Genomic DNA, 25694 nt, shown 5'->3' on the forward strand with positions numbered 1-25694 from the left:
GGAAGAGGGGCAACCGGGACAGAATCCGGAGCCCCGACCGGGACTAGAACCCGGTGTGCCGGCGCCGCTAGGCGGAGGATTAGCCTAGTGAGCCGCGGCGCCGGCCAAAAATTAGATTAGTTTTTAAAGTTACATGTATAGTTATTAAATCTCCTCTGTGGGGAACTGGCGAGGCATAGCAGGTTAAGCTGCCACCTACAACTTAGTCCCAGCTGCTCCACTTCCAATCCAGGTCTCTGCTAGTGTGCCTGGGAAAGCAACAGAAGATGGCCTAAATTCTTGGCCCCTGCCACCCATGTGGGAAACCCGGAAGAAGCTCTTGACTCCTGGCTTTGGCCTGGCCCAGTGCTAGCTGTTGTGACCATTTGGGAAGTGAACCAGCAGATGGAAGAGTTTGCTCTCTGTCCCTGCGTCTCTCTCTGTCCTTCTCTCTGTGTGTAACTGTGCCTTTCAAATAAATAGGTAAATCTTTTTTAAAAAATTCTCCTCTGTGTACTTAATTTCTTTTCCTTTCAGGAGTTTAAAAACATAGAAAGTTGAGCTCTACCTCTCTCCTTTGGTAGCAAGGCGGCGCTTTGTGCTGTGGCATGGAGAGAGAGGCGGTGAAATCCTCAGGGTCCACAGTGTCTGGCAACATTGCCCTGGAGGCTACACGTGACTTCTGTAGACAGGCAGCATTTCCCATGGGGCTTTTGCTCTGAAAGGGAGGATTCTTGTGGAAACAAGCAGATTTAGAAGAATGTGAAGCTGCTCTCGACATAACGTTTACTGCAGGGGCCCAGCTTCAGCATTGTGGCTAAGAAGCTGTTGGGGTTATTCTGAGAAAATTTAGAGCTGGTGCAGGATATGGCAACACAGTGTTTTAGAATCTCATCATATAAGCCAAAGAAAAGAGTGAGTTTTGAAAAACGTGAATGTGTGTTTAAAACTGTAAGGAAATATTTTTTTCTTTTTCATACTCCTGAATGAAAGAATCTTCCAGTTAGTTTGCAGCACCTCCAACAGTGGTGGGTGGGACCTTGAAATCTACTTTAATTTTGTTTAGCACAGGGCAGGGCAGTGCATGTTTTCAAAGAAATTTTATGTCGTTGGATGCTATTGATGTTAACTTTGTGAACTGTGAATTTTTCCTTTTGTGAAGTAATAGTGGGAAGATTTTTTTCCCCAAATTTATTTATTTATTTATTTGAAAGAGAGAGACATATCTTCCATCTGCTCTTTCATTCCCTGTATGGCTGCAACAGTGAGGGCTGGGCCAGGCTGAAGCTGTGTCTTTCCTGGCACATTAGCAGGAAGCTGGATCAGAAGCCGACTAGCCCGGGACTCAGATCGGCAATATAACCCACTACCCAGGGACACCCACTCCGTAGTGAATATTCTTAATATTACCATAAATGATTAACAAAATTAAGTTAAAAGTAAAAACTTTTGGGGCCGGCGCCGTGGCTCACTAGGTCAATCCTCCGCCTGCAGCGCAGACATCCCATGTGGGCGCCAGGTTCTAGTCCCGGTTGCTCCTCTTCCAGTCCAGCCCTCTGCTGTGGCCCGGGAAGGCAGTGGAGGATGGCCCAAGTGCTTGGGCCCCTGCACCCGCATGGGAGACCAGGAGGAGGCACCTGGCTCCTGGCTTTGGATCGGCGTAGTTCCGGCCGTAGTGGCCATTTGGAGGGTTTACCAACGAAAGGAAGACCTTTCTCTCTGACTGTCTAACTCTGTTTGTCAAATAAAAAAAAAAGTACAAACTTTGATGTGTGGCGAAACCTAGATTTGTGTCCCCTCTTTATTACCTATCAGTTGTTAACTTGAGCAAGTTTATTCTCAGCTTATTTTTTTTTTTTCATAAAAAATTATTTATTTAGGGGCTGGTGCTGTGGCATAGAGGGTAAAGCCACCACCTGCAGTGCCAGCATCCCATACAGGTGCTGGTTCAAGTCCTGTCTGCTCTACTTCCTGTCCAGCTTTCTGCTATGGCCTGGAAAAGCACGGGAGTATGGCCCAAATCCTTGGGCCCCTGCACCCACGTGGGAGACCTGGAGGAAGCTCCTGGCTCCAAACTTCAGATTGGTTCAGCTCTGGCTGTTGCAGCCATCTGGGGAGTGAACCAGAGGATGGAAGACCTACTCCCCCCCCCCCCCAACTCTGCCTCTCTCAACTCTGCCTTTCAAAAAAAAAAAAGTATTTATTTATATGAAAGAGTTAAAGCAAGAGAAGTAGAGACAGAGAGAGAGAGAGAGATCTTTCATCTGCTGGTTCACTCCCCTACAATGGCCTCAATGGACAGCACTGGGCCAGGCCAAAGCCAGGAGTCAGGAGTTGTATCTGGGTCTTCCATTTGTGTTCAGGGGCCCAAGCACTTGGACCATCTTTCACTACTCTCCCAGATGAATTAGCAGGGAGCTGGATTGGAAGTGGAGCAGCCAGCACTCTGACTGGCACTGATATGGGATGCTGACATTGCAGGCAGTGGCTCTGCCTGGTACGCCGCAGTACTAGCAACTCAGCTTTATTTTTTGAGTTGAGAATAGCAGTAGTATACCCACCTCCTAGTTAGAGGAGTAGCTGCTTTATTCCACAGACTGACTGTAGTGTACAGATAACACATTTCTATAGATGGGTTTTGTAGGAATGTTTAATTACTCCCTTATCCCTTATCCCAATTCCCCTAGAATTCTCAAATGATCATTAACTGAAATTTATAAAAATTACAAAGTGATCTTTCTAAGAAACAGGGTTCAGCCAAGAATTTTTTCATAAGAAGCTTTGAAGAAAACTAAATCTAAGTGAGACTTGTCTATGCTAGTAACTGGCACAAAAACTGGTTTTCAGTTTCGTTTCCTTCTCTCCTAGGTTAGGACTCTTTAAGATATTTGTCATTCCACCTGACCTGAAGTACATCTGTGCTTTAAAACTGTATTGAATGGTCTTCAGAGTTGAATCTTCTAAGGAGAAAACAAGTCCTGTTTGAGAATCTTTCATGGAGTGACTTTTTCCTTAACAACTTGTTGTTTAGGAGAATCATATACCATATAATGCTTCCATTGAAAATAGTCAATGCATGATTTTTAGTGTTTTTATAGAATTGTGCAGTTATCACTACAACTTTAGAACCTTTTTATTACCACAGAAAAAAGCTGGACACCCCTTAACTATCACTGCCTAATCTGCCTATTCTAGCCCTGGGCATTTGATAAACTACTTTTTCTATATTATAGACCTGCCTATTTTAGCATTTTATTTAAATCGTGCCAATACAATGGATAGTCCTTTCTGGAAAAATACAAAATGCAGTCCTTTGTGACTGACTTCTTTAATTGAGCACACTGTTGTCACGGTCCATCCATTGTTGGAAGTGTATTTTTTTTCCTTTTATTGCCAGATAATGTATTATATGAATATATCACATTTCATCCATTATTGATTGATGGACATTTAAGTTATTTCTAGTTTTTGAAAATGATGAATACTGCTGTTTGAATATCTGTATACAAGTTTTTTGTGTGGACATATGCTTTTATTTCTCATAGATAAACATGTAGGGGTAGAAGTGCTGGATCATATAGTAACTCTGTTTAATCATTGAAGGAAATGCTGGGACATTTGTTAAGGAGGCTGCATCACATCCCCACCAGCCATTGTGGCTATCTGGGGAGTGAACCAGCAGGTGAAAGATTTCTTTGCCTCTGCCTCTCCCTCTGTAACTCTACCATTCAAATAAATCAATCAGTCCTTTTTTTTTTTTTTTAAGTAAAATAACAATAAATTTATAAAATAAAGTCAATAAAGAAAAAAAGTTAAAGAGAGAATGTAAAGAATGTAATTTATAATTTTATTTCCTCCAAATAAACACAGAAGCACAAAGTTAGAGACAATTAACTGAATGTCAGAGAAGTAGCAACTGTTGGTGCAGAGTCAGGAAGTCCTTAGTTGCAACCTAAACTTCATTAAGGAGTGGCCGTGGGTAAGTCCCTTAACTTTGAGAATAGTGGCTGACATTTATTTCAGGCCCTCCCATTTGCAGTACAAGCCTCCACTTCCCCTTTGGTAAAACGGAGTTGGTCTCAAATTAATTATTTTGAAAACTTTTATTAAAAACCACATAGGTATCCTTGGATTTTATAAAGAGCCTCTGTATCCTTCGGTTCTGTATATGCAGATGCAACCAACTGTGAATTGAAACTACTTAAAAACAAATTGATCTGTACTGAACATGTACAATTTTTCCCTTGTCATCCCCTAACCAAGAGAATATAACAACTATTCTTTAATTACTTTATTTATTTGAAAGGGAGAGGGAGAGCGAGGGAGGTAGAAAGAGAAGGGGAGAGAGAGCGAGAGAGAGAACCTTCCACTGACTGGTTCACTCCCCAAATGGCCACACCAGCCAGGTGTGTGGGCCAGGCTGAATCTAGGAGCCAGGAACTCTGTCATCTCTCTCCTGGTTTCCCATGTGAGTAGCAGGTGCCTAAGTACTTGGGCCACCTTCCACTGTCTTCCCAGGTACATGATGGATTGGAATGAGAGGAGCCGAGTGAGATTCAAACTCGAGCCCTCTGAGATGAGATGTTGATGTTGCGAGTGGCTGTTTAACTGCCTGCACCAAGATGCTAGCCTTGTAACAAGCATATACGTAGTATTTATGTTCGTTACTTTAAGTCATCTGGAGATGATTTCTTTTTTATTCTGAAAGGCAGAGAGGCATATCAACCATCTGCTGGTTTACTTCTCAAGTGCCCAGGCTGAAGCTGGGAGCCAGGAACTCAATCCAAGTCTCTCTGATGTGGTAGCATGGTCCCAAGTATCTGATGTGTCACTGCTGCCTCCCAGGGTAGGCGTTGGCAGGAAGCTGGAACCAAAGGTAGTGTCAGAACTCAAACCCCAGGCAGTCCAGTGTGGCATGCAGGTGCCCTAAGCAGCATCTTAATCACTAGGCCAAACAAAGTATATGCACATGAATGTGTGTAGGTTCTATGCAATATTAGACCATCTTATGGAAGAGACTTGAGCATCTACAGCATTCAGTGTTCACAGGAGGCACTAGAACCTAACCTGCAGCAGCTCCAAGGGAGGACTGTATTCAGTGTGGTGGTGATAAAGGCAGGTAACATGAGGGACCGTCACAAAGTTCACACAGAATGCGTATTAGGAAGAAATTATGCATAAGTTTAAAAAATTTTTGGCCCTAAACCAAACTTAACTTTTATTTCCACTTTCCATAAGTTGTAAAAGGTGCTCGTAATATATTTGTCTCTACTCAACACTTCTGCACAGGATTCTGAATCTTTGTTTTGATGACAGAGAAACTGATATTCACTGGTTATGAAAGGTGTACAGTCAGTAGTAATGAAAGAGTAATTGTAATCCATTTCTTCATGATTTCTTTATGCTACCATGGCTTTGGCTTGAAGGATGAAAGTTTAAAATAGAATTGCAAAAGGTTGCCGAGTCCAAGAATGGTGATCTCAGAGGTGAGGTGGAATAGTGCCCTATGTTAACAAGGTCAAAGGTATATCCCATTTTATTAACTGAGTTCCAGACAGCTAGGTGCTGTGAAGCACAGTCATATCCTAGTTTGCCGCTGTGTGTGTGGGTATCTGAGATTTTTGTTGAAGAGTTGGAGGACAGATGACCAGTGAGGTAATGAACTTACAGTGGGGAGCTGAGGTAAGTACAGGAAGCCGAAAAACACTGCAGTTGGTGGACATGGATACACTTTGCTTTGAACTGTGAGGAGATCGTTTGATTCTCATATTCCAGCTCTCTGAAGACTCTTCTCACTCCGGTGATAAAAAGCTTGTTAGCTTCTAGATGATAGTGGAGCTAAGTGTCTTTTGTGTGCTTCATAATGATTGATTGTGATTCCTTGAAAGTGTCTTTATTTTTTTTTTAAAGATTATTTATTTGAAAGAGTTAGAAAGAGGAAGACATACACACACAACACACACGTGCACAGAGAGAGAGCATCTTTCCCCTGGTTCACTCCCCACATGGCCACAATGGCTGGGACTGGGCCAGACTGAAGCCAGGAGTCGGGAACTTCTTCCACATCTCCCATGTGTGTGCAGAGGCCCAAGCTCTTGGGCCCTGCTCTGCTGTTCTCTCAAGCTTGTGAGCAGGGAGCTGGATTGGAAGTGGAGCAGGCAGGTCTGAACCGGCACCCATATGGGATGCTAGTCTCACAGGCAGTGGCTTTTTCACCCACTATGCCATAACACCAGCCCCTATTATTTTTCTTGGTTGATTCTGCCTTGGAGTAATTTTTATTGACATGCTTTATTTTTTATTGCCACATGATAATTGTTTGTATTTATGGGGTGCCATGTGACAACTCAATACATGTACAAATTGTTTAGTAATTTTTGCAGGCTTCTCATCCCTGCTGTGATTAGTTGAGAACTCCCCTGAGTTGGGAAACATTATTTGGGAATAAAAGCCTAGTTGTCATGCTAGAAAAAGAATAAATACTAGAAAAGAACAAGACAGGGTTTTTTTTTTTTTTTTTAAGATTTATTTATTTATTTGAAAGGCAGAGGCAGAGAGAGGTGGGGGGGGTGGTCTTCCATCCACTGATTCGGCCAGAGCTGGGCTGATTCAAAGCCAGGAGCCAGGAGCTTCTTCCAGGTCTCCCACGCAGGTGCAGGAGCCCAAGCACTTGGGCCACCTTCCATTGCTTTCCCAGGCCATAGCAGAGAGCTGGATCAGAAGTACAGCAATGGGGACTTGAACCAGTGCCTATATGGGATGCCAGCAGTGCAGGCGGTGGCGTTACCCACTGTGCCATAGCACCGGCCCCAAACAAGATAGTTTTTATTCCCTGACTTACTCTGTGCCCTTTGCCTTTTTGACATGTGTAAAGTTCAAGCTTTATTTGTTACCCTGCTACTGTTGCTTCTGAGTTACCAAGCAGTGGACTGCTTCTCTGTGATGGAGTTTCAGCTGTTGGAGCTGTCGTCAGTTGGCACAGGGGAAGCAAAGAACTTTGAACTCTAATTCTGATTAACAAACTTTTGATTTCTGTTTTGAAATGCATTGAGACTTAGTAGGAAAACTCATCTCAGAGGGAAGTATGAATAGGAAAGACATTCTGAAGCAGTTGAAGCTCTAAGCTGTCTTCATTGGCGCTCCTCTGCTTCTTAGAAACAGCAGGGCTGGGACTGAGGAGAAGGAGCAGCTGAGAAACCCTGGAGAGCTGGGTGCTGGGTGCAGGTGTGTCTGTGTTTAGTAAGCTGGGGAGGAGTAAAACAAAGAGCCTGGGCAACGGGGATATTTCTCAGATACAAGATTCATCATTGTGCAGACATAGCGAGTGTCCTTACACAAATGTAGATGTACTTGCACAAACCCTCTACACACATAGACTACGTGGCAAAGCTCCACAGGAATGTACAGCATATTGTACTGCATACTACAGGCAATTATTGCACAGTAAGAATCTGTGTGTCTAAACCTAGAAAAGGTACAATAATAATAGAGTGTAAAAAAGAAAAAGTAGACCCATATAGGATACTTAGTACTGTGATTGTAGCTTCCGGCAGAGGATTACTCGGGATGAGTCAGTGAGTGGTGAGTGAATTTGAAGGTCTAAGATAATGTCCACTACTGTAGTCTATATAAACACTACCCACTTAGACTACACAAATTTCCTAAAAATCTTTTATTCAGTAATTAACATTAGCTCATTGTAACTTGTGTGATTTATAAAAACTTTCTTTTTTTTTTTTTTTTTTTTTTACCTTTTTGACTCTTGTGGTAACATTTAGCTTAAAAAACAATTGTGCAGCTATACAAAAATATTTTTATTTCTTGATAGTCTTATTCTATAAGCCTTTTTCTGTTTTTTTTTTTTCTTTAAAATATTTATTTTATTTATTTGAAAGACAGAGTTACAGAGCAAGGTAGAGCCAGAGAGAGAAACAGGTCTTCCCTTCGCTGGTTCACTCCCCAAATGACCGCAATGGCCGGAGCTGCGCCAATCCAAAGCCAGGAGCCAGGAGCTTTTTCCGGGTCTCCCACATGGGTACAGGTGCCCAAAGACTTGGGCCATCTTCTACTGCTTTCCCAGGCCATAGCATAGAGCTGGATCGGAAGTGGAGCAACTGGGACTCAAACCAGCACCCATATGGGATGCCGGCGCTGCAGGCCACAGCCTTAACCCACTGCGCCACAGCGCCGGCCCCTTTTTTCTTTTTTTTTTTAAAAAGTTCTTTTTAAAAACTAAGACATAATCACATGCTGTAACCTAGGCCTACACAGGGTCAGCATCATGACTATCACTCTATTCTGTCACCTCATTTTGTCCTACTGGAATGTCTTCAGGGAAAATAACACGTGTGCTGCTGCCATCTCATGATTAATAATGCATTCTTGTGGGTACCTCATAAAGGACCTGAGTTAACTCTTTTTAATAAGTAGGAGCAGTATACCCTGAAATAATATAGCATAGTAAAATACATAAACCAGTAATATTCTCATTTATTACCATTATCAATAGTTCGGCACCATACATAATTGTATATGCTATACTTTTATATGATTGGCAGTGTATAGGCTTGTTTATACTTGTATCTTCACAAACATGTGAATAGTACCTATTGCGACAAAATTATGGCTATGACATCACTAGGCAATAGGAATTTTTACCTCCATTATAATCTTGTGGGTCCAGAAATATGTTTGAGCCATTGCTGACCAAAATGCCATAATTCATGACTGTAGTCGTATATGATGTAAGCAATAGAGTATTATTTTACGGAGTTTTAAATGTTATGTAAATTATTATTTTACATTTTAGGCAAATTTCTATAAAATTGGTATAACTTGTTTTCATGGAACATCATGCTTTTGAAATTTATTCATGTTGATATACATAGTTCTAATCTACTTATTTTAACTGTTATGCAAAATTCTGTGAATAAACTACAATTTATAGCTTGATTTTCCTGTTAAGAGATGAATTGCTTGCAGTATCTCATTTTTTCATAAACAGTGCAGTAGTGAGTACTCTTGCACATGTCTTATGGGAATATATGAGAGTTGCTGTATGCAATCACTGAGTTATAAGGTATATTCATCTTCAGTTGTAACTAAATATGGACAAATTACTGTCTGTAATGATCGTAGGAACTTTAACTCCCATCCTTAGTGTCTGGAAAGGTCTTTTTTTTTACCTATGTGTTTACAGACTTTCCAAATTTTGTCTGCCTGTGGGTGTGAAATGGTGTCTACACAGTTAGCTTCTTCATAGGGATTTGCTTTTGTTGAGCAAAGCTTATGGAAGCTATTGGAGTTCATTAATATTCTAGATTTTTTTTCCTTCAAGGAAACCATTGCTTAATTATATAGTCAGAGGCCAGCATTATCATGCAGCAGGTTATAAGCCACCAGTTGTGACACTGACATCCCCTAAGTGCCTAGGAAAGCAAAGGAAGATGACCTAACTGCTTGAGCCCCTGCCACCCACATGGGAGATCCAGATGGAGTTCTGGGCTTCTGATTTAAGCCTGGTCCAGTCCTTACTGTTAGAGCCATTTGGGAAGTGAATCAGCTGATGGAAGATGTCTCTTTCTGTCGCCCCCACCTCGCACCCCGTTTCAAATAAGTAGGTAAGTAAATGAATCTTTTTTAAAAAGTAGCTTGGTTAGCCTAATCTGAATGAAATGCTGCTTACTGATGAAATACTGTTTTCAAGCAAATCTGTACTAGAATAACTGGGAGAAATTTTTTTTCCCCTGTAGGACATTTTCACTTTCCAAATTTATCCTTGTCATTCCAATTTCCTCCCATGATTATATTATCTCTTGTGATACATTATTCAGGGCATGAAAGAATGAGATGTCAGAACTTTTCTTAACAAATTATAGCTGACAGCAGAATAAACTCACATCCACCAAGTAAGAGGTTTCCACGGTTTTCCTTGCTATTTTGGTTGCTACACAGATGAAACTGAATCTGTTTCTTAGGAGCCAAGGTAAAAATGCAGAGAATACTCGACCGCTGAACTAGTCACAGCTACCTTACAATTTTCTGGGGAGTTTTCTAGATAAAAGATACAAAGAATGTGTTGTCACATGTGCATGACAGTTAAATGATTGCATCTTGACTTAGATCGTATTCCAATTAACTCTTGGCTATCTAATGAACCACTTCAAAAGTTAGTGTCTTAAAATTGTATTATTGGTAAGATGGAGCAAAAACCCTTCACACTGTCTCTTCCAGTGAATTCAGCTCTACCACCTGGCAAACAAAAGCTATTTGAGAACTCCTGAAAGGTGTATTGTACCAGGTGAATTGGGAATAAAGGGCGGTTTTTATAAACTACTAAATCAGGATTGAGTTGGTCATTGCCCTTCCCCGCCCCACCCGCCATGTCCCCTGGCTTCAGCTCAACATAGCCTAAAGCTCAGAAGTAGGCATTAGTGTATTTTTCTCATATTTGTTTTCTTATACTGTGAGCTCAAGCAGTGCCTAAGTGACAGAAGATTGGCATTTAGCAGGAACCTAAAACTGAGAGCAGGGAACAGTTCTCTCTGACTGGTAGTATTAGTCCAAGGCGGTAGAATATACCCCAGTTGATTTTTGTTTTTCTTTCTCTTAATCTGCTTGCCTGCAGGCACAGATGTGTCATGGAACTTGAATGAGAAAACATACTAAATAAATGCTCAGCTTTTCAACTAGATAGTGAGAAAGGAGAACCCCACTGACCTAGACTGGAAGAGGGAGACTGGGGAAATAAACTTTAAATTTAATCATGCTCATCTGGCTTACCCGTGCACTGTGCATGCAGAAATAGGACCCTAGACAGCATAGCTAGAGATGAAGCATGGCTTTAGCCACTGCCAGGCCACAGGCTGGCAGCAGGGTGGTGCACACGTGAGACAGATTCAGAGAGCCAGAAAAGACTGAAAACACTGGAGCCACAGCCTAGAGAAGGCTGGTGGAAAGTATAGCCTTTGGGCATCTGGGTTGTTGGCATACTGAATGAAAACTATCAATATTTTTTGTACGCGTTAAGATGATCTAGGATCTGGCCGGCGCCGCGGCTCACTAGGCTAATCCTCCACCTAGTGGCGCCGGCACACCAGGTTCTAGTCCCGGTCGGGGCGCCGGATTCTGTCCCGGTTGCCCCTCTTCCAGGCCAGCTCTCTGCTGTGGCCAGGGAGTGCAGTGGAGGATGGCCCAGGTGCTTGGGCCCTGCACCCCATGGGAGACCAGGAAAAGCACCTGGCTCCTGGCTCCTGGCTCCTGCCATCGGATCAGCGCGGTGCGCCGGCTGCAGCGCGCCGGCCGCGGCGGCCATTGGAGGGTGAACCAACGGCAAAGGAAGACCTTTCTCTCTGTCTCTCTCTCTCACTGTCCACTCTGCCTGTCAAAAAAATAAAAATAAAATAAAAATAAAAAATAAAAAAAAGATGATCTAGGATCTCATAACAATATTCAGAATGTCTTGGTTTCAATAAAAAAATATTTGGCATATGAAAACAAACAAAAAAAAATCAGTTCACCTGGAAAAAGTCGGTCAAGAGATGCCAATGCCAAAATAGCACATATATTAGCAGTATCAGATAAACACACCAGCACAGCTGTTATAACTTGTTTCAGGGGTTGGTGTTGTAGCACAGCTAGTCAAACTGCTGTTTACAACACTGGGTTCCTATATCAGAGTGCTGATTCAAGGCCTGGCTACTCTGCTTCCTCTCAAGCTCCCTGCAGATGTGCGAGGGAAGTCAGCCAGTGATGGGTCCTGCCACCTATATGGGAGACCTGGATGGAGTTCCTGGCTCCTGGCTTCAGCCCAGCCATTTGGAGAGTGAATCAGAATGGAAGATAATCTGTCTCCTTCTCTTCCTGACACTCTTCCTTTTAAATAAACTTTTTTAAAGATAATTTTTAAAAAATGTTTTAACAGGTAAAGGATAAAAACTCTAGAAATGAATAGAAAGACACAGCATCTCAGAAAAGAAATTAAAGATATGAAGAGCCAAATGGGCATTTTAGGACTAAAACCTAGAATAAAAAGTAGTCACTGTATGTGATCAATAATGGAGATGACACAGTAAGTAGTAAATATGAAGACAAACTGGCAGTTACCTAATCAGGAAAAAAAATTTAAAACAGCAAGAGAAAACTAGACTTCTGGGACAGTGACAAAAAGGATAAAAGGGCTAATTCACCAAGAAGACAACCATACTAAACCTTTGTTTGTATATAACATTAAATACTCTAATTGGGAACAAAGCTTCAGAATACATGAAGAAAAAGTGACAGAACCAGAAAGCAAAAGCAGTCCCAATAATACAGATCTTAAGACTTCTTGTTCAGTGATTCATAGAACTCATTAGCCAGGAAATAAGCAAGGATAAAGAACTAAATAAACCTTCTACTAACTGGATTATGGAACATTTCAAACAATGGAAAAATATGTGAAATGTCCATGAAGAATTCATCGAAATCAATTATATCATATAGCATAAAGCTGCCCTGAAATTATTATAAAAGAATCAAAAAAGGATATAAAGTATGTCCTCTGAGAACATGACATAAAGGTAACAGGAAAATACCCAAACAATTTAAAATTTTAAAGCACATCACAGGGGGCTGGCACTGTGGTATAGTGGGTAAAGCCTCTGCCTGCAGTACTGGCATCCCTTATGGGCGCCAGTCTGAGACCCAGCTGCTTGCTCCTCTTCCCATACTGCTCCCTGCTAATGTGCCTGAAAAAGCAGCGGAGGAGACCCAGATGGATTTCCTGGCTTCTGGTTCCCACCGGCCCAGTCCTGCCCATAGCAGCCATTTGGAGAGTAAATCAACTGATGGAAGATTCTTTATCTATCTCTGCCTTTTAAATAAATAAATAAATCCCACCCCACCCTCCACCCCCCCAAAAAAAAACCTCAGGGCTGGTGCTGTGGCGTAGTAGGTTAAGCCGTTGCCTGCAGCACCAGCATTCCATATGGACACCAGTTTGAGTCCTCATTGCTCCACTTCTGATCCAGCACCCTGCTAATGTGCCTAGGAAGTAGCTGAAAGATGGCCCAAATGCATGGGCCCCTGTACCCAAGTGGGAAACCCTTGAGAAGCTCCTGGCTTTGGATTGCTCAACTCCAACCTTTGCAGCCATTTGGGGAGTGAACCAGCAGATTGATGACCTCTCCCTCCCTCTCTCTCTCTAACTCTTCCTCTAAAATAAATGAATCTTTAAAAAATAAAATAAAATCACAGAGTTAATCTATAAACGTATACACACACATCTACATAATCCTTGCATTAAATTAGAAAAACTCTCAAGAAGAGTTAGAAAATATTTTAAGAAAATGAAAATGTATCATATCAAAATTTGTAGCTGGATACAGCTAACATAGTACTTGGAGAGAAACTGATAACATGAAATGCTTATATTAAAAAAGATTTCAGATCAGTAATATAAGCATTGGGGCCGGCGCTGTGGCTCACTTGGTTAATCCTCCACCTGCAGCGCCAGCATCCCATATGGGCGCCGGTTCTAGTCCTGGCTGCTCCTCTTCCAGTCCAGCTCTCTGCTGTGGCCTGGGAGAGCAGTGCAGGATGGCCCAAGTCCTTAGGCCCCTGCACCCACTTGGGAGACCAGGAGGAAGCACCTGGCTCCTGGCTTCGGATCAGCGCGGTGCGCCGACCGTTGCAGCCATTTGAGGAGTGAACCGACGGAAAACCTTTCTCTCTGTTTCTCTCTCTCACTGTAACTCTACCTCTCAAATAAATAAAATTTAAAAAAAGTAATATAAGCACCAGCTGTAACAAAGCAGACAAAAAGAAGGATAAAATAAACCCAAAGCAAATAGAAGGGAGAAAATAGAGAGCAGAAGCTGATGAAATTTCAAACAGGGAAAATGAAATAGGCAATATCAGGAAAGATTAATAACTTTTTTAAGATTATTTTATTTGAGAAGGCAGAGGTACAGAGAGAGGGAGAAACAGAGAGGTCTTCCATCCACTGGTTCACTCCCCAAATGGCCACAACAGCCGAGGTGGACCAAGGTGAAGCCAGGAGCTTCAGCCGGGTCTCCCGTATGGGTGCAAGGGCCCAAGCGCTTGGGCCTCCTGCACTGCTTTCCCAGGTGTATTTATAGGGACCTGGATCAGACGTGGAACAGCCCAGACTCAAACTGGCACCCATTTGGATGCTGGTGTTGCAAGTTGTAGCTTAAACTACAAACCACAACGCGAGCCCCAGATGAATAACTCTTGAGCGAAATGATAACACACAAAAAAAGAGAAGACACAATTCACCACTATCCAGAATGAAAGGGGATTTTATCCACAGAGCCCACAGATGTCAGAAGGGTAATATGGATCTGCTAGGAACAACTCTACATGGGAATCAATGCTTAGATGAAGTGGATCAAATTCTTAAGCAACCAGACTCACCTAAAATGAAATGGATAACTTGAGTAGTTCTATAACCATTGCGGAAGTTAAATAAGTAGTAAAAATATTCTGGAGAAAAATTCTCTGGCTACATTTGCAAATCCTACCACACACACACTAGAAACATGCTAATTTTATACAGTTGTTCCAGAAAACAAGAGGAGGGAACGCACACACACACACAAACACTTAAAAAACCTTCTAGAACTAATAAGTAAATTTAGCTATGATAGATTGCCGTTCTATACAAACCAGTTGTTCCTGTATACTTGTAATGAATAATTGAAAATTTTCTCCCCCATCTATTCAACAAGAAGTACCATTTATAAAAGCAACAAGGGAAAAACTAAAACCTAAAAGCCATGTGCAGAATCTTTGTGCCAGAACTGTGAAATACTATGAAAGACATGAAAGAAGATCTAAGTGGAGAGAGACACTATCTTCAGGGACTGGAACACTCAGCAAAAAGTGACAATGTGAAAATGTCATTTCTTCCTTGTTGATCCTTAGTTTACCACAATTCCAATCTGAAATCTCAGCAGGAACTTTTATGGATATAGGCAAGTGTACTCTCCAGTGTATATAGAAAAGCAAAGGAACCAATATTAGAAAAGAAGAATAGGGGCCAGCGTTGTGGCACGGCAGGTAAAGCCACCCCCTGCAGTGCCAGCATCCCATCTGGGCTCCAGTTTGAGTCCCAACTGCTCCATTTCTGATCCAGGTCTTTGCTTTGGCCTGTGAAAGAAGTAGAGATGGCGCAGATGCTTGGACCTCTGCACCCAAGTGGGAGACCCTGAAGAAGCTTCTAGCTTTGGATCTGCACAGCTCCAGCCCTTTTGGCTATTTGGGGAGTGAACCAGTGGATAAAAGACCTCTCTCTCTCTCTCTCTCTTTCTCTAGAAGACCTCCCTCCCTCCCTCCCTTCCTCCCCCCCACCTGCGCCTCTGCCTCCACCTCCCTGTAACTAACTGCCTTTCAAAGAAATAAATAAATCTTTGAAAAAAAAATAGTGTTTGAAACATGGCAGATGACGTGGGCCTGCAGCAAACTACCAATACTGTAGAGGAGCTGCTGGGTCTCATCAGGCTCAGCCTGGATGAATAAATTCATGTGAAAATGAGACATGACCGAGAGCCTTGAGGTAGATTACATGCTTTTGATCAGCATTTGAATATGATACTGAGAGATGTGGAAGAAACAGTGACTACTGTAGGAATTGAAGAAGAAACATGAAGAGATACATAAATCAACAAAACGGAACCTCCTGATGCTCTTTGATTGGGGAGACTGTGTTGTGCTATTTGCCCCTCCGTTTAAAGGGACAGGGCATTCACAGGAGAAATTAGCATACAGTTTGATTTGAGAAATGCCCCACAGATTTTTCCACTCCTGAAATGAGTTGATTTGCAAGTAACTTAGAACCACTTAAGCTAAATGGTGGTTTCATTTTTCCCCAGTATTGCCTGCCAGTGTGGTCACAGAGATGCAGAACTGTTTCTGGAATCGATTTGCTCCATTGTATTCATGTAGACAATGCATGATTTTTTTTCTTTAAATTAAATTTGATATTAAAGAATAAAGTTAATTATTCTACCAAATCGTCAGCCTCCCCATAGGACTTCAATATTTCATCATATTGGCAAAAGAGTACACACATAGATTAATGCGACAGAATAAAACATTCAGAAACAGACTCAAATAAATATTCCCAATTCATATTTGACAATTAAAAAAGCAGTTCAATGGAGAAAGGATAGTGTTTTCAAAAACAAAGGAAAGTGTTGGAAATTCATGTGCAAAAATGTGAACCTTTCGTAACTTATGCGAAAATTAACACAAAGTAAAAATTAGGTATGTAAAATGTGAAATTCTGAAACTTCTAGAAAGTCTTAATAAAAGATAACTTTTATGAGAATGAAAAGCCATGCTACGACTTGAGAGAAAAATTCACAAATCACGTATCCAGCAAAAGACTTAGATGATAGAAAAAAACAGTCAAAGTTTAAAAGTTTTAAAATATGATCAGATGTCTTAAACAGACCCTTATTCCAAGCAGAATATACAATTGCAAATAAAAATATATAAGAAGGGGTGAGTGTTGAGGTACAACAGGATAAACCACTGCTTGGCATACCCACATCCCATTTCAGAGTGCCTACCTGGGATCAGGTTGTACCCTACTTGCTGTTCAACATCTTGCTAATGATGCACATCCTGGGAGATAGCAGGTGGTGGCTCAAAGTGTGTGGAAGACCTGATGGAGTTTCTGGCTCCTAGCTTTAGCTTGGCCCAGCCCTGAATATTGTAAGCATGTCAGGAGTGAGCCAGCGGGTGAAACATGTCTCACTCTTTTTCTCTTAATCTTTTTCCCTCCTCCGACCCCCACCTTTCAAATATATATATATATATGATATAAATATATTTATATAAATATATATATGATCAGCATGGTTAACCGTTAGGAAAATACAATTAAAACCATAATAAAATACCACTATTAGAGTGGCTAAAATAAAAAATACGGACAATTCTAAATCTTTGCAAGGATGCAGAGAACAATGTGTAGGCAAGGGAAATAGTGCAGCCAGTCTGGAAAACAGTTTGGAGAGTATTTCTAAGCTTAAGGTACACTGACCATGTGACCCAGCAAATCCATTACTAGGAGTTTAACCTAGAGAAATGGAAGCTTAACACTCCTGTGACATCATCATTTACAGTAATGATTGTATCAGCTCTATTCCTAATTGTCAAAAAGTAGGAACCACCCTAATGTCCTTCAGGTGGGTAAGTGGATAATCTGTGGTGCATTTATACAATGTACTGCTCCTTAGCAATAAGAAGGAGTGAACTGTTGATTCATTGCAACATCCCGGATCCATTTAAAAGGCATTGTGCTGGTCAAAGAAATCAGTCTGAGAAGGTTGTATACTGTACAATTCTGTTTATTACATTTTCAGAAAAATAGGGGGAGGCATTTGGCATAGTGGTTAATATACTGCTTGGGATTCCTCATTCCCATATCAAAGAACCTGGCTTCAAGTCCCAGCTCTGTTCCTGATTCCAGCTTTCGGCTAATATGTGTCCTGGGAGGCAGCAGATGGTGGCTCAAGTACTTGTTCCCTAACACTCATGAGGGAGACCCAAATGGAGTTCCTGGCTCTTGGCTTCTTCTGCCCCTAATTGTTGCGGGCATTTGGAGAATGAACTGTTAGATGAGAAATGTCTACCTTCTAGAGTAAATAATAATAATAATGATAATAGATGAAATACAATAAAAAAATAGGGATTATTGATGGAATTAGATGTGGCCACATAAAGGGGTCTTTTGGTACTTGTCTGTATTCTGCTGCTTTCATAAGTCTGCATGTTTTAAAATTCTTAGAATTGTGCACATACCCAAAATTTTAGTTTTGCAGTATTAAGATTTAAAAAAAAAACCTTAGGGCTTAAAGTGGCAGTTTTTTAGTTGTCTTAAAAATTGTGGATGGACTAGGTTCTTGGTGTACATTGTGTTGACTAGGATGTTGGGATGATCAGGAGGGTCAGATAACTTATATTAGCTGTTGACTCAAAAGTTCACCTGTGGCTTTTGGCTAGAGGTCTTCATTTTTCTGTTCTTATTACTTTTGTGGTTAGTTGGGTGTTTCTGTAGCATGGCAACTGAATTCCAAAGGGAGTATTCAGAATGATCCTCTCTTTTCAAGTGCTTACTAAGTCTCTGCTAGCATCATTTTTGATAATACTCCATCTGCTGTAGCTAGTCACATGAACAAGTACAAGGTCACCAAGTGAAGAAGGACTACACAGGGCATCAATACCAAGAATGTGGCTCTATTCCAGATGATTAGTGCTTTTTTTAAAATTTGTTTTCATAATATAACACTCCTTCAGATCCTTCAGGACTATCTGTATTCCTTCATTAAAAACATAAAGAGGGGCCGGCACTATGACATAGCTGGTAAAGCTGCCACCTATGGTGCCGCATCCCATATGGGCACTGATTTGAGACCTAGCTGCTCCACTTCTGATCCAGCTCTCTGCTATGGCCTGGGAAAGCAGTGGAAGATGGCCCAAGTCCTTGGGCCCCTGCACCCACATGGGAAACCCAGAGGAAGGCTCCTGGCTTTGGATCGGCACTGCCAATTGAAGAGTGAACCAGTGGATGGAAGACACCTCTCTCCCTTCCTCCCTCCCTCTCCCTCTATCTATCTATCTGCCTCTCCTCCTCTCTGTGTAAATAAATCTTAAAAAAATCTCTAGTATCTATGAGGGAGTAATTGAAGACAACTTCATTGTTTTCAAAGTCATAAATTGTGACTATTTTAAACGTTAACATATATTATTTTTTATAAGCTTGGATGATTACCTCTTTATAAAGATTTAAAATGCATATTTACCAAAAAAAATTAAATTCATTCATTGTGGACCTTATCAGTTTCTCCCAAAAATTTTTCTACTGTTTATTGATCTTCAATACAGGAGAGGAATTCCAAAGAGTATGCTAGCAGTGTAGACCATCTCAGAATTAATTCTAGGACTAGAAAAAAACCTTACTGATCATGCAAACAGCACCCTAGGAAATAAGTTGTCCAAAGAGAGTCTCCATAGATGATTTAGATAGTAAAGATGTAAGGCAGGAACACCAAGCCCAAAACATCTCTAAAAAGTGAATACATTGCAGAAATTAAGGAGTTTTGGGGTTGATTTGTTTCTTTGTTCTTTTGTTTTAAGCAGTGGTGACATAAGTAGCCAGATTGGTATGGCATGGGTAAATGCATCAAGTAGGAACAAGATTATGAGAGGGTACAGCACGGTATAGCAAAAGAAAACAAATAAAGAATTAGTATGCAAGGATTCTGAATCTCATAGGGCTATAGCTGTATATTTTTCCTTTCAGTGTCTTGGATTTCATACTACAAAATGAAGTGTTTGGTTTCAACAATAGTTGTCAACATTCCTGGGAGACCCTGGATATCAGAATTTCTGGTGGAGATCTGTAATATGAAAAAAGTATTATCAATAAAGTTCATGTTTTCAAACTACAAATTGCAGAAAGCAAAATGCAATAAAGTGTGTTAGGCTAGTGGAAGCACATAGACTATAGAGTGAAATAGTATTGCAGAAGATGTGAGGGGGTGTTTTAAATGTTGAGAAATAGTAATTTGAAGAACACAGATGATCTTGAAGTTCTTAATTAAAGAGGAAGAATCTGTTAATTTTACTCGTTTTTTGGGGGGGAGCATTTTAATCTAAATGCTCCCAAACAGTACCATATCTATTTGTATAAATTTACATAATTTATCAGATGTCCCTTTCTGTTCCTATCCTGATTCATAGAAGAAAATCAAAACGTTACTTCATTTCTCCTATCTTTGGCGGTGGATTAAAACTCATACACTGGAGTGAGCATTTGACACCGCACTTAAGATGCCACTTACAAAGTCTGCATCCCATATTGGAATGCCTGGATTTGAGCCCTGCCTCTGCTTCCAGTTCCAGCTTCCTGCTACTGTATACCCTCAGAGATAGCAGGTACTGGCTCAGGTGGCCCCTGCCACCAATGTGGAAGACTAGATACAGTTTCTGGCTCCTGGCTTCAGCCTGCCCCAGCCCTAGCTGTTGCGACCATTTTGGGGGGTAAACAGTAGATAGAAGATTTTATCTTCTGTTTCTCCCCACCGCCCCGTGTCACTTTGATTTTCAAATAAATAAATTTTTTCTTATTTTTTTAAAGTTTTATTTCTTTGAAAGTTACGGAGAGAGAGAGAGAGAGAGGTATCTTTGATCCTCTGGTTCATTCCCCAAAATGACCTCAATGGCTGAGGCTGGGCCAGGCTGAAACCAGGAGCCAGGAGCTCCATCCAAGTCTCCCATATGGGTGAAGGGGCCCAAGCACTTGGCCATCTTCCACTGCTTTCCCAGGTATATTAGCAGGGGGCTGGATTTGAAGTGGAGCAGCCAGGGCTAGACCCAGCACCCAGCTAGAACCGGATGCCAGCATTGCAGGTGGCAGCTTAACACACTATGCCACAGCACCAACCTCTAATAAATAAATTTTTTTAAGATTTATTTGTTTGAAAGAGTTATACACAGAGTGGAGAGGCAGAGAGAGAGAGAGAAAGAGGTCTTCCATCTGATGGTTCACTCCCAAATTGGCCACAATGGCCGGACCTGCGCTATTCCAAAGCCAGGAGCCAGGAGCTTCTTCCCGGTCTCCCATGTGGGTGCAGGAGCCTAAGGACTTGGGCCATCTTCTACTGCTTTATCAGGCCATCGCAGGGAGCTGGATCGGAAGTGGAGCAGCTAGGTCTCCAACCAGTGCCCATATGGGATGCCAGTGCTTCAGGCCAGGGCGTTAACAGCGCCAACATTTTTTTTAAAAAAAATGAGAGCGCGGTCTTCCATCTGCTGGTTCACCTTCAAAATGGCTACAATGGCTGGAACTGAGCCAATCCGAAGCCAGGAGCTTCTTCTGGGTCTCCTACATAGTAGCAGGGGCCTGAGGGCTTTGGGCCGTCCTCCACTGCTTTCCCAGGCCATAGCAGAGCTGAATCAGAAGAAGAGCAGCCAGGTCTTGAACCAGCGTCCTTATGGGATGCAGGCGCTACAGCTGCGGCTTTACCTGCTACGCCACAGCATTGGCCACAATAAATACAAATCTAATACATATTAGATGTTTATTGAAGTAAGATTAGATGCTTATTGAACTAAGATTCTTTAAAAATTGGGAAACTGTGTAAGAAATTTTAAATTACCCATTGGGTGTTTGAATACAAATATAGATTTAAAAACTCAGAGATTTAGGAATCTGCAAATAAGTAAATTATGTATCTCCTTCTTAGTAATTTTATCTTCATATTTGTTTGAAAGACAGAACTTGACAGGCTAAGCCAGGAGCCTGAAGGTCAATTCATGTCTCCCATGTAGGTGACAGGGACTCAACTGCTTGGTCCATCACCTACTGTTTCCCAAGGTGTGTATTAGCAGGAAAGTTGAATTGGAAGCAGAGTCGGGACTCACATCCAAGCACTCTGTTATGGTCTGTGAGTGTCCAAGGTGTCATGTCAGTGCTGTGCTTAATATCTGCCTTGTGTATCTCTTTTTTACAAATTTCCTTTATTCCCTTCTTCTGTATCACTTCCATTATGTGTTAAGAAACCTGTTTTTTGGCTGTTCCATGTATGTCAGACAATGTATACTAGACACTTGTTGTCAGCTGTCTCTCAAGAGCTACTGTTACAGCCTCCTACCCGCTCTTCATACATCTGCCCTATCTCTGACTAACCAGAGATCCTGGTAAAGCCTGGATCAGATCCCATGCCTGCTCTGCGCAGAACTTCCAGTGACTTCCTCATAGTAGCCTGTGAGCCTTGCATAGTCTGACCTTCTTTCCTCTGCCATGGCTGCATTTTCTATCATTTCCTCCTTTGGTCACTCAACCTTCAGATGTTTTTTGTGTATACCAAACCCCTCTCTGTCTCAGAGCCCTTGTGCTTAGTATTTCTCCTTGAAACAGCCTTCCCCCAGATACCATGTGACTTGCTTCTTCCCTACATTCAGGTCTCTGGTCAGATACTAATTTATGAGAGGGGTCCTCATTCTCTGTCCCTTGATTCTGTTTTATTTATTGGCTTCATTTCCCAGCTGGAATATAGGCATGTTATGTGTTCTCCACTGCAGCTCAGTGCCTCAGATGTGTAAATGAGTACGTCAGCTCAAGTTCCACCTATTTCTCTGAAGTTTTTTCCCCCAACCTATAGTGATATATTCTGCTTTCTTTTTCTAATCTGTGTTGTAGGTGGTCATGTTCTGTCTCCACAGGTTCCCAAATGACAGAGATTTTTATAAACCTAACCATGTAGTAGACAAGAGTACGGAGTCATAACATTACTTTGTGGCTTTAATTCCCAGTTGTGCCACTTACCCAGAAAACTGGGCAGTTTAGTAACCTCTGTTATTCTGTTTCTCTGACTGTAAAATGGCAATAATGGGTAGATCAGTAACTGGAACAAAGTGTTTATATGGAGTTTGAATGGAAAAAGCAGAGAGCGGCCTGATCATCAAGATGCTTGTATAGAGGCTGGCACTGTGGTACAGTGGGTTAATCTGCCACCTTCAACACCAGCATCCCCTATGGTTGCAGGTTGAGTTACCTGCTGCTCTACTTCTGATCCATCTCCCTGCTGCTAATGCACTTGGGAAAGCAACAGAAGGTGGCCCAGATGCTTGGGCCCCTGTGCCCATGTCGGAGACTCAGATTAAGCTCTTGGTTTCACTCTTGTCCAGCCCTAGCCGTAGCGGCCAGTTGGGAAGTGAACCAGTGGATGGAAGATACCGCTCTCTTCTCTCTCTTTCCCTCCTCTCCCACCCCCTCTCTCTAACTTTTCCTTTCAAATAAATCTTTAAAAAGAGAGGGGGGAGAGATGTTTGTGTAATATATCTGAGTGCAATTTTTTGTTGGAGTAATGAGAACTTTCAAAGACTTTTTAAAGCCATAGCGTGACAGAATAAATCTTCATCTGTTTAAAACACTTTATTCATTCAATCTGTGCTTATACTGAACTGCCCAACTTCTAATAGATTTACCTCTCTGTTAGTATTATTATGCAATTTTTGTTTCATCTCAGTTGTCCTGTGTTTACTGCTGTTACTTGACCAAATTTTTACAGATATGAAGGAGTAGGTGTTTATCCTGTTGGTTTAAATGCTGGATAAGATGTCTGTATGCTATATTTGATACCTGGCTGCAGCTCCTGACTCAAGCTTCTTGCCAACATAGATGGTGGGAACCAGCAATTATGGCTCAGGTGATTGGTTTTGGAGCCATCGATTGAGTTCCCAGCTCTCAGTTCCCAGCTTTAGCGTCAGACTTTGGAAGGATTTTTGGAGTGAATCAGCAGCTGGGAGCACTGTCTTTTTCTTAAATACATATGTGTGCCTGTGTGTGCGTGCCTAAACCTATCTGATCACCTTTGATCTAGAATAGAAATTTAATAATGTGAGAGCATAAAATGTAAAGGAATATCTACATGGCTCTGTCTTCTCTTGATACAAATTCCATCTTTTGGAACCCTGTCATACTAAAACTTTTTTAGTGTTCCTTTTATTTGGGAGAATTTCCAAGGCCACACTTAGTCACACATGTACAATCTTGGTGAACTAAAAAGAAATGATGTACATAAGAAAAATAAGGTTGATTACCATTCCTGCCGTTCTGGCATATATCCATTCCAAAAAATATACTTTAGAATACCCTCTCTACTTCACAGTAAAGTCAAAGCGGATTCTGGGTTCTTCAGCCAGGTCACAGTGTCCTAACAGAAGACTATGCCTCCTCTCAGATCTGAATCAGTATATTATTTATGATATAAATCAAAGGAACCAAGGGCTTCTTTAAATTTTTCACTTCCTGTACATATTCCCCCAGACACTAAATAGATTCAAGGGGAAAAGTTTAAACGTCCTATGTTTGGGATTCAAAGTATTTTTGGTTCTCATTGCTTAACTGGGCTGAAGATTATCCCATGTGACAGCATAGATCTCTTGTTTTGGAATTGACATTACTTTCTAGAACAGCCATTCTGTACAGCTGCCAACATGCCCTGGATCCTCTTGCTTCATATTACAGTGATACTGCTTTGTCAGGGTAGAATTCGGCCTCACAGGGCTGGAGTCAGTCTCTGCTGACCTCATGCCACAGTACACTATGTTCAAATCTGGGCGAAACCTGAGGGTTATTCAGCATATTCCTCTTCCTCCTCCCTTACAAGCATGGAACCCTCACTCTCCTCGGAAACCGTATGTTGTATATGTGTGTGTATCTGTCTTTTTTTTTTTTTTTTAATTTTCTCTTCTCATTCCTGTAGTTTCACAGCTTTAAGTGGGGGTTGGTTGAATAGACAGAGAAAGGAAATGGCCTGAGCTGCTGGAACTTAGCTTTTCCTGCAGTAGATCTCAGCAAGGAGCAACTGAGGACGAATCCATGTGTGGTTACAATGACAGGAGAGCATGTGTGTGTCCTGGTTACCCTGCTTACTCAGAGGTATCTGGGCAGAATGCAGAGGCTGCTGTGGCTGGCTGCATGCTCAGATCCTCTGGAGTGTGCCGACTCCTGGTGAGGAACTGCTTCAGTGCAGAGTGAATGTCATCCCCACTTGCCCAGACTCAGCAGTCACTAGCAAGTTAGCCTCTCCTTCAACGAGCAGAAGAGTTTCCTTTGTCGTTGGCAGCTTGGGAAAAGCTTGGGTTAAATTTGAAGATGCCAGGCATGCGTAACAAATAGGAATTTGGGTTAAAGCCATTTGAAATATTTCTCACATTAAAAAGGGGTTCTTATCACTGAGCTACCTGTTTTCAAAGTATTTTTCCCAAGGACTTGCTGATTTTATGAATTGTAAAACATTATACTCAGTGCTAAATTTGTGTTTCCGGATTAGCAGAACAGGTCCTTGAGGTAAAACTGGATGGGAATTCAGCTTTATGCAACACAACTTCCAATTTTACATTTAATCCTCTGTCTTGAATAGAAAGCTTAAACTAAGCTTGCTTTTATCATGATTTTTTTTGGGTTGTTTTATAAATTATAAAAATGTATAAATTTTCTAAGATAAATGATAAAACAATGTAAATTCTTTATTTTGCCTAATTCTTAAGTGAATACACATTAAGTGCTCAACAACAAATAATATTAAAGTTAAGATCCAAACAGACTTTTCACTCTCAAGTTTTGATATTGAATTACTCTCTTATGGTTTTTGGTTGGTGATGGAAATGCCAGTTCTGTTAACAGATTTGTTCCTTTAGTCTGTGCTCTCCTTTGCGGTTGCTTGTTCTGTTATCTTGGATTCAAACACTCTGACACATTTCTTTTTGTTCTGAGGTTATGAAAGGTCAGTTTACTTACCTATGTTTATCAAGAATGCTGGCCCTGAGTGAATGAGGTGATCAAAAGGAAAAAATTCATAGGACAGCACTAAAGCGCTAAAGGTAGAGGGTGGAGACTATAATAAACCACAAGTTAACTCTTTTATCCATTTTTAAATCTTAAAAAAAATTTTTTTAATTTGAGAGAGAAAAAGAGTTCCCATCTGCTGGTTCACTTCTCAGATGCTTGCAGTGGTCTGGGCTGAAGCTGAAGCTAGAAGCCAGGAACTCAATCCAGGTCTTCCCCCATGGTGGCAGGAACCCAATCACTTGAGCCGTCACCAATGCCTCCCTGGGTCTGCATTGGCAGGAAGCTGGAGCCGGGTGTCAAACTCAGCACTCTGAAGTGGAGCAGAATCTTAACCAGCAAATAC

The 25694-nt window shown here is 41.5% G+C and overlaps 1 protein-coding gene and 1 pseudogene across 20 annotated transcripts in view; both read left to right on the forward strand.

The window, feature by feature from the left end:
- Positions 1–25694, forward strand: part of TMCC1 (transmembrane and coiled-coil domain family 1) — a 223321-nt gene that overhangs the window by 136392 nt on the left and 61235 nt on the right. The window contains exon 1 of one of the 19 annotated variants that reach the window (XM_017343737.4): positions 23967–24195. The exons of 17 other annotated variants lie outside the window; for them this stretch is intronic. In XM_017343737.4, the coding sequence (XP_017199226.1) occupies positions 24169–24195 (27 nt within the window). In that variant the 5' untranslated portion in view covers positions 23967–24168. Of the gene's footprint in view, positions 1–23966; positions 24211–25694 lie in introns of those variants that run through there. One more of the 19 variants, XM_070051068.2, reaches the window with a different exon arrangement.
- Positions 1–25694, forward strand: part of LOC149124447 (U6 snRNA-associated Sm-like protein LSm3 pseudogene) — a 96119-nt pseudogene that overhangs the window by 60545 nt on the left and 9880 nt on the right. The window contains exon 2 of the transcript XR_016215059.1: positions 2848–24195. The product of XR_016215059.1 is annotated as a U6 snRNA-associated Sm-like protein LSm3 pseudogene (transcript). The remainder of the gene's footprint in view (positions 1–2847; positions 24196–25694) is intronic.

The sequence above is a fragment of the Oryctolagus cuniculus genome, chromosome 10 (genome assembly GCF_051225735.1).
Source record: "Oryctolagus cuniculus isolate XC-2025 breed Fujian yellow rabbit chromosome 10, ASM5122573v1, whole genome shotgun sequence".
Taxonomy (NCBI): Eukaryota; Metazoa; Chordata; class Mammalia; order Lagomorpha; family Leporidae; genus Oryctolagus; species Oryctolagus cuniculus.